Raw genomic sequence first — 19516 nt, forward strand, 5'->3', positions numbered from 1 at the left:
TGTCTGTATAATTTGATGACCTTGCTTTCTAAGTGCATGTACAATACCCCAGATTTTCGATGAACTTTTCTGTTTCGTATCCGAAGTAATTATTATCCGATTCTTATTTAAGTCGAAAATCAATAAGCACGTCTGAGACCATTGACCTTTTATATTCCGGTTTATATTTCCACGACAAATGTTCCTGCAGACATGACGGTGTTTCAGATCAGTATGTAATTTGCTGTCTTGTGGCAAAATCAAAATCTTTTCGGATCATCAAACCCAGCAATACAAACCTTCGATTTGTTGCAAAAAAATTAAACGATGAAGATTTTTGACGCATCGTGAAGATTCTGAATGAAAGAAAACATGACGCCTTCAATGACTAAACAATTCATTAATCCTGTCTATTAGTAATCACAGCATTCGCTATTAATACTCTCCTGAATACTTTGCTTGAATTTATTTATTTATGTTTTCCTTATTTCTGTAATCCTCAGTGCATCGGCTCCCAATAGATTAATAATAATGAAGGTATACTGCTATTTCAGTGTTGTAGATATTAATATAATTAAAGTAAACTGTTAAACCTTTTTTCATAAACTCTAAAATAGAAACTGAAATTTACAGGGAAGTGGCACAACCGAATGCCAAACGTGACAGTCACTGGAACCGACACATCAGGTATCGTTGTGGGTCTGAAACCAGCAAAAATCTACCTATTCCGAGTCCTGGCTGAAAACCGAATCGGAAGGAGTGAACCGAGCAAGGCTGTAGAAGCTTTGACTCAAGAAGAAGGTATTATTTCTTACACTTTGAATGTTTTTGATGGCACAAAAAACTGCCTGCCAAACCTGTCTCTCTAATGCTCAAAATGATATAGATTTTGATGTCAAAAATATAATACAGATAAAATAGGAGAGAACAAATGAAAATGTAATTTGGTGGGTGTTATTTCAACAGTATGTAACTTTCTCTCTCTAACAACCTTCCATCAGGGAGCCATTCACCTCAGACATAAGCTTCCGATATGGTGGTTGGTTTTAGCCGCCTTGTTGGATATAGAAATAATTTCGGGACAGCTAGCAACACCTATTGATGATCGGAAGTGCCTCCTTCGGGAGCAGCTGCAACGTGGCCCTTAGCACTACCTTTGTTCTCGCAAATGCTATCACTGCGGCCCGGTCATTCTGATTTATCCGTGTAGCTCCGAGTGGGTAGCTGTTAAGGATTAACTTACAGCGTACATTATATCTTCATACTAATACTTTTATTTTAATTATCTATCATAATATCATTATATTTATTTAGATTATTGAATTAAATCGGGGTTGAAATGATTTCTATTGATATAATCCCGATTTTCTGCATATACTCCTTGGACATTTGTAGAATCTGCGGAGAAGGGTCTTCGATGGGATAACTGGAGCCAGATCAAGTTCGATAGTTTACCAACCCTAATTCATCTCCTTGCCTAACCATATTTGAATCTCAAATAGGTTCATTGCTGGAATGCAGATTCTAATGTCAGGGATATTGAAACCATATTAAAAATGTTTTCACAGCGCCATTTTTACCCTTATACAGTAATGTCATGAGTTTTTACCTACTGGGCATGTTTGTTCAGAAAAAACATGAGTTTCATTTCTTAAGATTAGTTTAACAAATTATTTTTTTAATTTTGTTTTTAATTTATCAAGTGGTATCATAACCATTGAAAGCGAGAAGGAATAGAAGAGCATTTTTCATGCATTTTGTATCTTCGAAATTTCTGCTCCAAGAAAAAAAAAAAGGGTTGTTTGTAGATAATGCCGTGAACCTGAAGAGGAGATCCGTGTCTTCTGTTACTAATTCCCAACACTGATTTTTTTTCAGTTGTAGCATTTGAATTCGGAGCATTTTTTAAACTGAATTCCACATTTCCAGTAATTTAGGAGAATCAAATAAACCCTTACTTATTTTTCACCTAGCAATCAAAGCTCACTCGCTGGAGGGATGAACTGTAGGGTAGTCACATCAGATCCTAATTAAAGAGCAATTAAGCCTTAACCGTGATGCTTTTCTAATTTAAACTTTCTGCTTACTGCTGTGCACTCAGATTTTTAAGCGCTATTTTTGCCACTCCAAGTCATAATAAAAAGAAGCATGGAAACTGCACAGAACGTCGAGGACTTTTGAGAATTTATTTAGAATCTTAATAATAAAATATCTGCTGAGTAAAACCTTGGTTAAATATTATAAGACTTATTTCTTGGTTAAAGTTACTGGATTATACAAGATCACTGATATTGGAAATCTGCCAATTTTGAAAGTATAATTTTTACTAAAGGTCCTAAGTTCGATCGTCAGGCTCGGCAAGGTCGACCCAGTCTTTCATCCCTTCCGTGGGTCGATAAACTGAGGACCAAGCATGCTTGGGAACTAAACACTAGGGTGTTCCGAATTAGCCGGGACCACCTAGCCGGGACATATGCCTTTCACCCCAGGCCCTCGGTCAAGAAAGCAGATAGGGGCACTGTAGGCCTTGGCCACATGGGCTGTCGTGCCATTGAGTTTAGTTTTAGTTCATTTTTACTAAAGAATGAATTGAATAGCCACTCTCCTTTAAAATGATCTGAAAGCCTATTTAATGAAATTTCTCTGCACGGGCACAGTCAGTGTCATTTCTCCAAGTGCATCATAGTCTGAAATGTCCTATTTTTTTACGGATACTTAATGAAGAATCAAGAATTTTAAAAGCCTGAGATAGAGAGAGAAAATGGTACCTATTCAGTTGATAACGTTATAAAAAAATTAAATTCAACTCAATGTTTTCATCCATCCGTTCATTGGATCCTATCCTTTTCCTTCCCGATTCTGAATCATGGCAAATCAAATATTTTCCAACTCTACAAAATTTCTTTTCATTTTCAGTTTGATATAAGGAGTTTCAAACATTTGGCGCAGTGGTCCGTGAGGTCATCATCTAAGTTACCAACGCGCGATTTCACCCAGGCAATACTCGCCAATCCCCCAATCAAAGCAATATCATTTTTGATTAGTTTGAAAAATTCACATTCCAGCATTACCACTTCTTAGAGCTTCACAGATGTTTGATTACTGATGAAAATATTGATTTTGAAACGATGAAGATATTGTGAAGATAGAGTGCATAGCAAATTTAATGACTGGCAAATCAACCTGGAAAGGAGAATTGAAATAATTTTAGCGATTAATTTTTAAAAAAGATATTATGTTAGAAAGGGCACATGACAAATTCGAATTGTTCTTGGTCTTGGATCCATCCTATATGCATTAAATGAATTGTTTGAGGATATGGGGTTAAAACTTAACACTCTTTGGTCTACTAGCATTTCAGTAGTATTTACAGGAATAGCTAGTTCTTTAATTTTTAATTTTTTTAAAAAAATTCTAAAATTTTAAATTTTAAAAAGGGACATTAAAGCACTGATTATGTTTCTTAAATATAAAAATGTTCAAAATTCCACCTATCAAAAGGAGATCGAAGCCGCTAATAAAAAATATAGAAAATTTTGAGAAAAAATATGAAAAATGACTACTACAATTTAAAATAGAAAAGTACAGGAAATTTTTTGCAAGCATTAAAAGAAAAAGAGGGCTCAATATCTGTATATACTTTCAGCATAAACAAAAAATCAGCCAGCATGAGAGCTAATTAAAAAAAGATCTCAACTTTAAGATGAATGATAAAATTTCAGTTTTGGTGAATAACTTTTTACAGACACAGAAGAGATAAAAAAAAAAGAAATCTTAGCTTTATTATTATTTAATCCAATATCCTTTATTAATCCGATAATAATTTTGCTTTTGTCATGATTGTTGGTCTGATTATTTATTAATCTAAAAAGATTACTTCTTGTATTTTAAATTTGCACAAAGAAAAAAAATATTTTAAGGAATTTTAATAAATGCTCATTAGCTATATGTATTTGATTTAATCTTCAAATGAAATTTAAATGCGTATTGCAAAATAGCTACCTTTATATATTTGCAGCAAAAAGAATGATTCAAAGTTTTATTTAATTCCTTAGTTAGATCCACAATCGCCTTATTAGAAAAGCAATTTTTTATTCTGCTTAAAAAACCATTTCAACATTCAAAGGAGAAAAATACTTTAATTAACATTATGACTATTTTCAAGCCTTTTTTTTTTTTTTTTTTTTGCTATTTCTCTGAAGATAATTACAATTCCTTAAACATACTTAAAGGCAGATTTATGCGAAGTAACTATTTTCATAGGAATGAAAGGAACAAGTAAGAAATAAAAAAAAAGTCATTTCATACGAAAATATAATAAAAAAAGAAGATATCCAAAAACTTTTAGAGCAAATGGAGCGGAGGATGTCGTAACCTACTCGTCATAAATGAGGTCGCATAGTTGGTACAAAAAGGGGAGTCAAGTTTTTCTTTTCAAAAGAAAGATAAAAGCAAAGGCGCAAGGAAGAAAAACCCGAATAAAAGTTCCCTAAAGAATTTCCCTTCATTAGAATTCCTGAAACGCAATTCAATGTAAAAAAGTCTTTGTAAAATCATTCGGCTTTTGAATTCGCACTATGTTTAGTGCATTGAAAGAAATTCCGACCCTCAGACCTTTTTTTTTATTTCTTTGTTACACTTTTATTTATTTATTCTTTTTGCTCTTGACTTTTAATTTCCCACATTCGCATACAAGGCATTAAAATTTACAACGCATTTTGTCGGTGGAAATGGCTTTTTCATTACGTCTCCGTTTCCAGTTACTGCCCCGCGTATATTAAGTCGTCGCTGATTTACATAAACTGATTGTGGAACTCTTTACTTACTTGAATAAATGTAGAAAAATTATTATTTTTGTTTTGTGGAAAGCTTTAGAATCAATACTGAATTACTCGTAAGTTTTCAATGCAAACATTTCATTTGGCAGTACAGCGTATTGAAAAAAAGGTACACTTAAACGTAACGATATTATTTATTATGAAATTTAAACGTTGTGTATGTTACTGCTATTTTTTTACTAAAGAATTTATGCATACGTTTTGAAGAAATGTATTTGAAAGTATCATTTAATGAAAACTTCTTCTTTTACCTTATATTCAACATATGAAAACCGTTAAATATCAATGTACAGCTACAAACAAAAAGGAAATGAAATGCACTCATTTTGTACTTCAACATTCTAATATTTAATGAAATGGAAATGATATCCCAAAAACAGAAGCGATACACGCACCCGAAATCTAATTCATGAGACATGAAAGCAGAATTTATTTATAACTAAATTTTGTGCCGAAAATGATGATTGTGGATTTTAATCCTTCTACTTAAGGATGCAAATGGAATGTCTCCTTTTTATTTGCGCGTGAAATTTGCATTTACATTTTTCTTTTCTTTATAACAAAAGCAAAATGTTGAAAACTGTTTCATTATTTAAATGAAAGATACGGAGCCTTGTTATGGTCCAATATCTTAAACTTTAGGAATCGAACCCAATTCACTGAATTATTATAAAGATAGGTTTTAAAATGAAAGTAATTGTTTGAAATAAAAAAATGATTTTTAAAATAAATCAATCGTTGCTCAGAATACCATTTAAGGATTTTTTTTCTTTTTCAAAAGAGTTTATTCCTCTTTTATACATGATTTGGGGAGTTCTCGAAAGGCAATGAGTCCTTTTCCATTCTTTCAAATTTTCAAATGTATTTTTGATCACCCTTCGAACGATCCTGCAAATCCTGACTAGCTGTCACTCGATTTATGTTTTGCTCATGAGCGCATACTTTGCGCATCGAATATATTTCAGATGTCTCCATCTCATTTGAGTCATTTGCTTTCTAAAACTCAAACCTTTTTGTTTTATAAAACAATATAGGATTATATATAGCCATGTCTTCTAGTATTTTACCATCCATTTTTCTTACCACAGTTATTTCTGTATTTTTTGGCATCTGGACTTCGTTTACTTTCGATTTTATAATAAATAGATACAAATGTTTCAATACGATGAGTGTGATGCAGCTTCACCAAAAACCGTTTCTGCGTTAAAAGGCGCACAGAAGAAGTCATCGCGTGCTCAAAAACTGACTTTGCTGCAATGACAAACGTCTGCACATTACCAGTAAGAAAAATAGATTACGCATGTTTTGTTGGAGCCTAGATATAGAACCATCTCATATCCATTTTTAACGATCGTTTTCCTCAATCAAAGTGCTCCCAAACTCAACGTGACAGTTTCCCTTTACCTGAATGATGGGCCCAGTCGTCTTTTATGGGCGTCCTTCTCTACTTGAGTTGTCGGTATCAAACCATTTGCTTTGGTTAAAATGATTTCTTTGCATTCTTTATGCAGTATCTAAAAATTTCCGTAAGGGTTATTGCCACATTGAGGCGACATTTTCCTCACAATCATATGATATTCCAGTTTCGGAACATAGAAATAGTTGATCTTTTGATAAATATAATGGTTTACTTTATCGCTCATAAATCTGGAGCAAAATAATATGGCCTCAAGTTGAATGTTCACGTTCCACAATGTTATTACAACGGAGTTGATAGACAGATGTATGAACGCTCTCATTGAAAGACACGGTTTCTGTTGGGTGGGACTTCTTTTACAAACCTTCAAACGAATCACTTCGAGGAGGGCAGACAAAATAAGTAACTGTAAAAATGAAGAGGGTAAAATCCATAAGGCTTTCTCTATAGCATCACTTTGAGGAGGGCAGACAAAATAAGAAACGGTTAAAGATGCAAGGGGTTAAAACTATAATGCTTTCTCAACAGCATCACAGCTGTCGAGAACTTTTGAATAGAGATAATTGCCACTTTTTCCCAACTTTCACCTATTCTAATCTCTGTGTGAATAAAAAGTGGGTGCAATGAAAGAAATCCATTTTTATTTAACTTACGGTGCAGATTTTTAATAATTCCTATAAGTTGTAATGCATGTCATCATTTTTTTTATAATTCTGTATCACCATACAGTCACGTATATTATTGGGTTTGGAACATCACTTGGTGAAATTTTTTGAAATACTTCCGAGAGAATACTTCAATTGTAAAACACTGATATCTAGTACCAACTATTAAGAAGATGATGAAGGATTTTTCAAATAGAAGTTCCGCGTGCTGAAATGCAAAATTTGATAGGAGCTTCATTCTGAGGAGTCTCACATTTATGCTTTGCTTGGAGAAAAACAGGAACCAACCAGTCTTTTTGCAATGAGAAAGTAGTTGCCTGAATTTTCGTCAGTGTAAAAATTTTTGAAAGTACAAGCTGGAGAGTAGAAACCATTTTCTTCATCATAATTCTCATCCTTGCCATGCCTTAAGCCCTCAGTTCGCTGGTGGGCATCTTTTTTTTAGATGGATAAATTTAATGTTATATGGTTCTTCCGTTATATATCAATACATCAAAACATAATGCCCGCTAACATATGGGTTACTTAAGAAATAATCTTCATAAATGATTCCCGCCGCCCTCACACATGTTCCCCACAAACCCATCTCGCACTTTACCAGAACAGAAAGGCAACATATTCTTTTACCGAGGCTCAAAAAATCGAATTGACAAAAACATCACCCTTCCCCCTTTCAGAATATCTGCGAAGGGCATTTTTGAAACGGTGTGTGTGCTTTTTTTTTTTTTTTTACTCCCTCCCTCCATTATTCTGAAGAGATTCTCCACCTTTCCCCCATCCATTCCGAATATTGATCTCGAAAAGCGGCCCAAAAATATTCCGACCTCCTTAATCGTCCACGAATATGAGTTCAAACTGAATTGAACTCCCCAATATAAAATCTTTGAAGTAGTTTTCGGTGGTGAGAGGGGGAGGTTGAAAAAGTAAATTGTTGGCCATAAAACTCGAATGTGGTGGCCATAGGAACATTTTTCAATCGAGTTCGGATGCTTCTCGACAATGTCTGGCAACTTATTTCTTTTCACTCCAGCCTCTTTTTTTTAAGTCGCAGACTATTTTATTTTAGTTTTCTCTTCTTTCTTTAATTCTATTGGGTATGGAGAAATAAAGTGATTTATTTTCGATGCTTAAAAGATTTTTTTAAATATTCCTTCTTTGGGGAAGGCGTTTTCACGAACAGTCTAATTTCGGACTAAGGTGCACCTTGTGATGAATGAATTGTCAGTTTTAAGTCAAAAAATTTTTCCCCGAGACTGAATGATATAGATTATGGTGATTTTGGTGGAAGATTCTTTTTTCCGTATATCTGAAAAGCCAAAGAATGCTTTTGGAAGTGCTGACTTTTGAGAAGTAAATGCAAATGAGATATATATTTTTAATGTTAAGTAGTTTTAGAAATGCTTTATAAGCGTATTATTATTCTCTAATATGTGAAAGATGAAAACTGTGCCTGAGAAATTGAAAAGAAATCCAACATAATATATAGTTTTGTTTTTTAATTTTAAATTTCTTCATTGCAAAAAAATATTTCAAGATGATTTATACTTCATTGTTATTTATTTTAAATAAAACGATGTATGATAAAATTAAAAAAAAGGCCAATCTATTATAGAATTTATTTTATTATATTTTTGAAAACATTAATGGAAATGAAGCAAATGCTGTTAGTAATATTTCATATTTCATTTCCATGTCTATACAACATTCAAGATAAAATATTGCATTGGTCAAAAAAATACCTTTTCGAAATTTTGACCCTATTCTAGTCCGAAATAATTTTTTCCAATATTATGTATATCTGTTGACAATCATTTTGAATGTTATCTATCTGTGAACAATATCTTTGTTGTAAATATTGTCTGTCGTTCATTCGGAAACCTTACAAATTACACAAATGATTTTTGATAAATGATTTTATCAAAATTTTATTATTTATTTTAATTAATATCAAAATTATATATTTTATTTTATTTATTTATTTGAGAATGCGTATCACAAATAAGATGAAAGAAGTGTTGTTTCATAAAGCACAAATAAAGGGCAATATTTAAAATATAAGTGAAGAAAGTAAATAAAAAATAATAAAGTTCATAAAATATGCGCCAAATATGCCACAGAACCATTTCAAATAGTATTTACATTTCAGAGTATAATATAAGCAAAGTAATATTTCAATCTAAAAAAAAGGTAAAGACATTTTACCTTAAAAATATAAGACAAAAAAAAACATTAAAAAAACATCAGAACTATCAAGATTTTTAATTTTGCAATAATTAAAATTATCATTGTAATTAAATTTAATAATATAATCTTCTGCCTTAAAACCTCGAGGAAATCAATCATATTATTAAAAAAAATCACTTAACATCCGCTTGAGAGCGAACCGGAAATTTTGTTCGCTTTGAATTCGTGTTTGAAGCGCAATAACAACCATGTAAAATCCAATTTATTAGGTTAGATCAACACTGAGGCACTTGTACCACTATTATAAATTCTTATCATATTTTGTATGAAATCCGTTAAAATTTTTTCTTCAGCGAGTTTGCATGGGTGTGTGAACGCGGTAACTCAAATAGGCTAATTGATTGAAATTTGGTATGTGATTTCGATACCAAAATTGTTCGAATTTAATCGACACAAGAGACGAGTCGGGCATCTGCATGTATAGAAACCGACTAATGTTTTTATGCATTGATGATTGAACTGATTGGCCTGGCAGAACTTCTGCTGGAACGTACGCATGTTAAAATTTCTGATCAAGAATAAATAAGCAAACGTCTGGTCCTATTAATTGTCTGACTATATCGAATTAATATTATTATTAAAGTATATTTTATATTTAAATCTGAATTCAAATTTAAACAGTTATCACTTTAAAAACAACTATCACCTAAACATATTTCTGTATTCTATGTGCCCTTTATGCTCTTTTATGGAAAAATAAGGAAGCACGTCTAAAATAATAATTTTGGTACATAATTCGGATTTTGCAGTTCAAAGGATTGGTTTTACATTTCAGAAAATTGCTTAAAGCACACTGATTGATTTTACGCTGGAAATAATCCAATCGATGTTTAAAGCTTTATTGAACATTCTGATGGAATTAAAGGATTCCAAAATGCATAAAATGTGTAGTCACAAATTTTCATGATGCAAGCATGCAATTTTCTAGTTTGAAATATTTAAATTTTTGGCAAGAAACAGGGTGAAAGCAGAAAGTTTTTTTTAATAATCTCATGTAATCATAAACTCTTGTTCCATAAGCTAAGACTGACAAATAGAAGAGATGTTTTATATTGTTACGAATCTGTAATATTGCTTCCCATCACGAATAGTTCTATCTTAAGAAAGACCATTTTACGTTCAGCTCTAGTCGATTCTCATCGGATGCCGGATCAGTGACCCCGGACTTGGCGACAAACTTGGCGACCATTTGATGAATTTGTTGACTTTGGAAACAAAATATATTATATTGGAATCTTCAGGAATTTTAGCGATATAAGCCATAGGAGCCAAAATATGCTTGGTTGTTCCAGAACATTCTTTTCCCTGCTCCGGAGACTAAAAATACCGACAGTCCAAGCCGAAGACAGTCTTGTATAAAGTTATCGAGAGGTTTAGAATCGCATAGCGAGTCAACAACCAATTGGATGGGTCAGTCCAGCGAAGCATAGGCGTTGAGTAGAGCTCAAACGATTTGTGAATTAAGCTGTGTGCCAAATCCTGGAATTTATTAGAAAAGCAGCATCGACTGGTGTGTAGAATAGTCAACTGTATCGTAGTGATTCGGCAGTTCGATACAGCTAAAGCGAGGGGGCAGTGGAGAATGGCAGGCGTTTGGAGAGACCGTAGAAAGTAGCTACGTAGATTCCCTCCTCCTGCTGAATTCTCTCTGACCGTGTGCTACTGTTGTTATTAGTACCGTTTATAATTTGTGGCCTGCTATTAGTGTGCTTCTGCGTGTTACTTGTGTACGTCTCGGCTATGTATTTGTTGTCGGTGTATTCGTGATTTAGTATTAATAAAAGTTCTTGCTTATTATTGAGGCCTAATGATTGTTTCACACCATACACATACCACAGGCGAACCCATTAACTTTACGGACTTAATGGAGGAAGTTCCGTAACAATATGTTCCCTGAGTCCTTTTTCAGCCTTTTTACTACTTCTCTGGCAAAATAGGTCGTGCAAATTCTATATTGGCGGGAAGATTTCTGTGGCAAATTATGCTTCCGGTTGGGCCGGTAGTGAAAGTGTTAAAGAGAGAAAAAATAACTGTACAATTCAATCTCTTCCTTATTTCTTGTAGCTCCTGGAGCCGCACCTGTCAAAGTCCGGGCTCACCCCACAAGTTCTCAGTCTATTAAAGTAAGCTGGAAGGTAAGCATAAAATCTTTCTTTCGTTTAATTTATTTATTTTTTTTTATTTTTTATTTTATTTTATTTTATTTTTTTTGAATTTTACTTTTCAGCTATATAAGTAAGCATCTAGCAATAAATTCCATTGCTAGAAATTTGTAAAAGAAACATGTTGTAAATATAATTCTAAATTTTCTCTTTATATCACCCATTTAAAAAGTTTATTTTCATTCTACATTTGGAAATACGTCGGGAAATCATTTAAACCTTTAGAGTCGGACGACCTCTATCCTAGACGCAAGCATGGGGCGAAGCGTACACGAAAGGAATCATCCCACAGGACGGGGATTTTGCGCCGCTACACCAAACTTTGAAAAAAAAAATCACAAAAAATAAAATTCAAATCCTAACGTCGGTATTTTTCCCACTTTTTAGATTATTAGCTCATTTATAATATAAGCACATTCTTCGTCTGACAAATCGCGTTTTTTGCCATAATAAACAAAAACCAAGGCTTTCCGTAATAGAAAGAGAAGTGCGTGAAATGTATCCGAAAACTACGCAAAATATTACAGAAACAAAGGTAAAATCCAAAAAGGCTAGTAACATTTACACAGTAATAACAAAATTAAAAAAAAAAAGACGTAGAGAAGAATTTGATGAGAGATCAGAAACGCGAATGATTCTACGAAGTGGAAAGTTACACAACTCAGCTCTCTTTATTTACATTACTCTTACCCACCCACCCCCTTCCCTGCAACAGCTGATGTGTAAAATACCAAAGGTTGAATATGAGCAAACTGTAAATCAGGATACTAAAACTATATTTATTTCAAAAGTAAAGGACACAGGGAGCCATCTAGTTGCGTGAAAAAATTGTTCCAGTTTAAAATGCACATTTGCATTACCGTCCCATGAGTTCCATTTTCAGAAATGCACGGGTGGTACGCCCGGCTGTGGGAGACGTTCGCGGGTGTTACATATATGATACGTCCGTCGCGAAAGGATTTTAAAAACTAGGATTTTCTTAATAGTGAAATATATGAGCATTTTGTTAAAGTAATTATACTAAGGAGTTAAAATTTGAATTAATCGTTTGGAATTGTTTTCTATGTTCACTGGTTTATTCGCTAGCCTGTTGCGGCTACTGCCTAGTGAAGTAGAACCGTAAATAATAACTTTTTCACAATGAAATAAAAAATATTTTTAACAAATTTAATGTAAAATTTGGCACATATTTTTTTTTATTGAACATTTATGAATCCCCCATGCACCACAAAGTATCACACGGGGCTTACAGAAGTAAGTATGTAACACATTACAAAAAGAAAAATAAGAAAATTTAACAGTTATGAAGGATTACATATGTCAACAATAAATTTACAGAAGTTTTCAAAAGCACTTCTAGTGGAAATAAGTTGGTGAAACTCTGTAGGCCAATTTAAATTCATGTGCTTAAGAGCCAGTCTTAGGATCTTTCTTTCTTTGACAAACTTGGAACATAGAAGGAGCACATGTTCAATATTTTCCTCCCCACCAATATCACAATCGCAGGAAGATGACGGAAACAAATTAAATTTGTACAAGTAACTTTTAAAGTTACCATGACCAGTTAGAAATTGGGTTATTTTGTAATTAGTATAAAAATGATGGCATGACAGTCTCTTATTAATGGATGGAAAAAATTTCTTTGTTAAGCTCCCTTTATTTGAAAGTAGGTATTCTTGATTCCAAGACTCCACCATTTTTTCTCTCGTAATCTTCTTGTAAAAGGATTTTGGAATATTAACGTCAATGTCGATTTTGCGCTTAGTGGCAGCTTTAGCAAGCCAATCGGCCCGCTCATTTCCATAAATGCCCGTGTGTCCATTTTTTTAAATGAGCGGGCCGATTGGCTTGCTAAAGCTGCCACTAAGCGCAAAATCGACATTGACGTTAATATTCCTAAATCCTTTTACAAGAAGAATTTGGCACATATTGATGGCCAGTTAAATACTGACTCCGCGGCGTGAGCCTATAGTATGAAAAAAAAATGTAAAAGCTTTGAAAATGGTGATGCAGCAGTTTCAAATTTGAATTATATTAGTGTCGCTCTTGTGCATATATTACTGCGAGAAATTTCGATAAATCAGGAACTTTATTCTTGGTGTCGATGGATAACAATACAGAATACTACTGGAAACTTTTGGAGAAAGTTAAAGCAGCACTTGGTAGAAAATACAGAGTGATCAAGCATACACACAAAAGACCGCAGATGCATGAACTTCTAGCAACTCATCCGCTTAACTAATCGAAAGTAAATTACACATATTGTCATTTGGAAATGCGCGCTCGAGATTATAAGGATTCGGAACAATGGAACTCGGCTGTGGTAAAAATATTCCGATATTTTCTAATGACAACATTTACTTTTTTCCAGAGTAAATTGATCAGAGTGTCTAAAATCCATATATATGACAAAACTTGCTGTCGTCATATGTTTGAAAAAGGCATTGTAAATTTTTAGTGACAATACGGGAGAGGAAAAGGAAAAAAAAAGACTTTTGTTAGAATAAAAACTTTTCTAATTTGCCCAACTACGCAGATAATAGTGCATTAGCTGAAAGAGATTGTTGACAAAAATGATGAATGTAACATTGAAGGAGAAATCTGTACAACTTCACATTTTATGGCATCTTTCAATTTTGACAAATTTCGAGAATGGGGTGCGCATACCTCAGATTTCAATAACCTCAGAACTAGAATTCCATCGAAAAGAGTCAATGCAATTCCGGTGGCCACGAAGCTACAAAATTTCAGAAAATGACTCTATTACCAAAATACTGTTGCATCACTTGTTGGACACATATGTTCTACGTGTGGTGGTCCACCATCTTGCAATCATACGATACCCTTAACAACATTTTGCTGCTGCTATTCTGGAATTATGTAATCCTGCAAAATTGCTGTATACCTACACTTGCGACGAAGCCCTTTTTCGTTTGCTTGAAAGTAATATCTCCAAAGGAGTGCAGAGAGTTCCATTGCGATGCCGCACGATGCAGTCATTTTAGTTTCATGTAAAATGTATGTCACGGTGCGGCAACGTAAGGAGTTTCGCTTGCTCAATGAACGCAGTTCTTGGAAATGGTGTTCCGAATTGAAAGGAAGGACGCCTTCATAATATCCTCATTGATCACCTGCTATTTTTATCATGTCTAATGAAAAAATTCCGAAAGTCCCCAGGATGTAGCATTTGAAGGAGGTAATGAGCTGAGTATTGTGGTTTTCGATGCATACAAACTGCGGATGAGGCTTCTTGCAATATGCAATGGATTTGCAGTAATCTTAATATTCAAATGGCTGTCCGAATTTTAGTCCATTACATGTACTTCTATTTTCTTCAATTTTTTTTTATTCATGATTTTATGAATAAACTCACGCTGCCTTCGATAACATTTTAAACGAAACAGCTTTTCCCTCGCTATTGACCTATAAGTGTCATCTTGTTGACGTATTCGAACGCCTGACTGAAGGAACATTCTTCCCACAGTGCGTATTAAGATTTTTCCGAAAGCTATGCTTTGTATATAGTATTCTCAGACTGGCCTTTGCACTTTCGGTCCCTGTAAATTATGTAACATGCATCAGTGTACCTCCTTTATGTGTTGTTCTTTGCAATTCTATTTTCTTTATTTACATCGGCAGTTTTCGTTTCATTGCCATTTCTGATTTTTATAATGCATTGATCCATTTACGCATGGAAAAAAAATAGGTGTTATTATTCGAACAGTTCGTATTTTTTCACTGCGATCATAACCGAGAGAGTTCTGTTGTTTTAAACCGTTGAAATCTTGAGCGCACGCATTCCAATAATATCTTAAATTTCCTTCCGACTGGTTAAACGGATCTGCCTCTCAGGATTCATATGTCGGTGAATTTTTTTATACCTACTCTGTACATTCCTTTCTGATCTCAATTCTCTCCTTTTCCCTAACAATATGAGATCACAAACAACTAATGCATTTTAAGAAAAATAAAAATAAATTGTCCATTCGACAACATTGGGACATTATCCTTATACTAAGAACACAAGAAGAAGTAGTCCAGACTTGGACCAAGTGGACTGTTATCACTATAGATCCTCTCTAATAAGCAAGCTTTAGGAAGGGAAAGATTTTCATTGGATGAAGAAGTAAAACAATGTTTAGAAAATTCACTTCGTATAGCTTGATTTTTTTTTATCATATAAGAATAAAAAAAAAGACTTCTAATAAGTAGGAAACAATTTGTCAATTGTAAAGAAGATATAAAAAAATGGGCATCCATTTCCATTGAGTATTAGTATTTAAAAAAAAAAAGATTATTTTATGAAGTCTCGTTTCATATTTGATTCACTCTTGCATTCATATGATATTATAAAATGCATTTAAGAAACCTGATAAGAGAAATACGAAAATTAAAAATAAAACAATTCTTAATCAGATGAATGTGTCAATAATTCTAGGATTTATGCCCATCCATTCTCAATGGTCCGACAGCTCTTAGAACTGTGCTCTATCATTCCAAAATGAGAGGTATCAATTCATGTAAAGACGATGTACTTGACGTACTGCTATTTTAATGATATAGAAATTACAAAACAATAACTTCTACAACATTTCCCAAAGCAGCTTAATAACTTATTTAATTTTGCTCAATAGGTTTAAGTCCATTATGTGGGCTTTATTCAATACAAAGGGAAAAGTTGAAAAGACAGCGATAAACGAATGGGTAACATTTTCATTTTCACTTTTTCTATCTCAAACGTGCATCTTTTAATAAACGTCTGTATGTTTTTATTTTCAACCAATCCCGATTCCTTCTACAACGCATAAGCAGTAACATGGCACTCTTTTTATTATTATTATTATTATTATTATTGCTATTAGATTTTTACGGCGGCGTTCTTGCATAGGGGTAGCTTATCTTCCCCGTGATCTCGGCGTCTCGGATTCGAATCCCGATTCGGGCATGGTTGTTCTTCCTCTGTGTTCTATCTGTGAGGTGTGTGAATATGCCCCCTGTAAAAAGGGGTTGTGCAAGCGAATGTGTGAGTTTCATCTTCATATGAGCAAGAAGTCAGACTTCTGCCCTCGGGTGCTCAGGGGTCTTTATCCTCAGAAGCTACTGCACCCCCTTTCAGTGGTAACGCGGACACGACATCATCATTAGATTTTTACCCGGCTGTGAACTAGACAAAAGACAGAGAATTCGAATTTAGAAATGGCGGTTTAAAAGTGGCCCAGTGAGGGAAAAATGCACTGGAATATAACATTTAAATATAAATAATGGATGGTTTATGATAAATAAAGAAATATATTAAAATCTTTTTTTATTGCAGTTAAATAATTTTTTAATATCTTTTTTTCTAAAATTTTTACTTACATTTTACATGTAAAAGTTTTACTTGAGAAGTCTATTTCAAAATGTTTACGTCCTTAATATTATTTCATGCCATGCTATTTAGAATCCTTTCTCATAATTTAAAAAGCCACAACGTGAAATAAAACTCTAGTAGCTTCAAGCAAACCTCTTTCAAATGTCATTGTATTCCCATTAAAAAGTTTCACTGAACGTTTATAGATAAATAAATTATTTTCTTTATTTTAGCTGTTCCTGAGACTGCATCAGAGTTTAAACTTTGCCTTTTGAAATTATAAAAATTAAATATATCATTAGGTATAGAATGAATCGGAATACGTGACGTTTGCAACGATTTCAAGAGTTAAAAATCTTTTCAATAGTCAAAATCAAATATTTCTTACCTTCCTGTTGGTGACAATAAAAGAAGAATGGATTTCATCTTTGTGCAAATTTCAATAATACTAATAAATATGTGATATATTCATTAGTGTTATTGTGTCATATTAATTATACTGATATTCTTTATATTGATTACGCAATAAAGTAATGTTTATATAAATTGATTGAAAATAATTATCTTGTTTTTTATTGTATTAGATCATTTGTTCCATTATTCATCCGGAATCACATGACTTTTTAAGAATGTAGCTTTATTTTTTCGTTTCGTAATATTTTTGAATCTCAACGAATCGAATGCGTTGAACAATTTTTGTCATTAGAGAACAAAGTAAACAAGCACAAGCACCGTTTTCAAATTTATCCTAATTTGATCTCTTGAATATGTAGAAATTTACCAACTGAAACTCAGAAAATTAGCCACTTACTTAAAGGCATAAAGAAATAAGAAAATTATAATTTATCAAAACAATATATTTTCTTTATTGAAAATATTCATTAGTTTAAATAATAAAACGTGTTATAATTAAAAAATTATAATATTTCACTATTTGCTTAGCACTATAACTATGTATTTTACAAAACGTTGGGCTACATAAATTTGGGAATTTAATTACTATTCTTTCTGTTTAAAAATGCTTAAGATGTCACTTTTTTATAAGCAAGAGAAGATTTATTAATAAAGCTAATGTTTTGTCATTAAAATAATCTGCATTTAATCAACTGTAGCAATAGGAAAAATGCAACGATGGTCTTTCTTCAGTTTTGTTTTCTAGATTTTCTTTCATTATATTATGAAATTTTGCTGTTAAAATCGGCATTAAATGCACCATGGAATAAAAATCAACTTCTGAAACTAGCAAATTGTTTGAGTGAAATTATTATTCTTTGACTGAGTAGATTCGATTCTAAGCGGTATTTCTTTTGTGCACTTTGAGCATTATATTTCATTATTGTCGGGCTTAACATTATTAATTCGTTTTTATTGAATGTTTAATTAAGAAGCAGAGATTCGTTTTCAAATATATTTCTTATCAAGAGCTATTTAAACTTTGCTTCGAACTACAAGCTTTAAACACTGAAAAATGAATAAAACGGCGTGTTTCCGAAATCTTTCTGGAAATTAATGACAAAGATTATTTGCTTTACAATGAAAAAAACACACACACACATCTAAACACATCATTATCCTATTATTCGCTAAATAAAATACGTTTTCTTTTTCTTCATTGCTTTTAAAATAGAAACTTATTCTAAGAGCAGAATTGCGTACCGTAAGCGCGATTATCAATTTTTATCGACGAAGCGATTCATTTTTATGACGGTAATCCTCCTTTAATTGCTGTCTGCTTACTTTTCCAATTCTTTCGCTCGTCGTAAACAAATGCGTTTTATTTATTTTTCCCCTTCTTCCAAATGATATTCATTTTACGTCATTTCAAACAATAATAGTTTTATATACAACACTTTTAACAAAACGGAAAAAGAAATAATAAGTCTAGATCTACTAATTAGTTCAGTTATGTATTAGTAAATCAAATTTCCAACTAGCAGATGCTGATTTTGTTCACTAAGCTTTGGCAGAAACGTTTTCATTTTTGACGTTGTTATAAAAGATTGGTTTTTGAAAGCTGTTCGGAAAATCTAACTACTGATTAAAATGTTAATTAATTTTTTCTTTTAGAAATGAATATTTTTTTGTATTTTTATATAAACAATAAGTAATCCGGTAAATATTAGACCGAAAGACTGACTGATTTGGAATGAGTAAAGATTCATTAAACAAGCATTTAAATAGCAAAATCTATGTTTATTGTTCAAAATATTACATTATTTTGAGGCCAAATATATAGAGCAGTTTAAATGAAAATTATAAGTGAATATGGTAAACTGAAGCGAAAAGTATCGCAGCGAGCTGAATTTCCATTGTTTTCTAAGAATAGCTAAATAACGAGGAATTTTTCATAAAATGATATTTTAAATTTGTTTTTTGGCATTGCTGAGTTTTGATTTTAAAAAAAATATGGTATTAATAAAAAAATAAAAAAAAAATAAAAAATTGCGAAAATTTGGTTGCAAATTTCAGCAGTGGAAGCATATTGGGTTGGGGTTGTTCTATATTCTTTTGGATTTGACCTTCAAAATGTATGTTAAGGAAACAATCTATCATTTCTACACCCCCATAGTATGTCCACTGTGTTAATATTCTAGCGAATATTAATATGAAATATAATAATTCGAGCGAGAATAATTCTATAATAATTCGAGCGAATATTATAATGCTGCCATATGCAAATATAATTTATATAAATGCTGCCTTTTATATCTATCTTCGAAACCATAAAAGTAAAAAAAAAATATGCTATGTTTTCTACATGGAAAGTTAAAAATTATTTACAACAAAGCAAGTGTTTTTTTTGGAATATTCAATGTATTTACTTTGAATTTAAAATAAAATTTTGCTGATATATTGTCACG

At 32.5% G+C, this 19516-nt stretch overlaps 1 protein-coding gene across 3 annotated transcripts in view; it reads left to right on the top strand.

Moving 5' to 3' along the window:
- The window catches only part of LOC129988111 (cell adhesion molecule DSCAML1-like), a 578154-nt gene that overhangs the window by 468501 nt on the left and 90137 nt on the right, over positions 1–19516 (top strand). For all 3 annotated transcript variants that reach the window (XM_056096237.1, XM_056096239.1, XM_056096238.1), the window contains exons 15-16: positions 613–780; positions 11208–11278. In XM_056096237.1, the coding sequence (XP_055952212.1) occupies positions 613–780; positions 11208–11278 (239 nt within the window). The remainder of the gene's footprint in view (positions 1–612; positions 781–11207; positions 11279–19516) is intronic.

The sequence above is a fragment of the Argiope bruennichi genome, chromosome 10 (assembly GCF_947563725.1).
Source record: "Argiope bruennichi chromosome 10, qqArgBrue1.1, whole genome shotgun sequence".
Taxonomy (NCBI): Eukaryota; Metazoa; Arthropoda; class Arachnida; order Araneae; family Araneidae; genus Argiope; species Argiope bruennichi.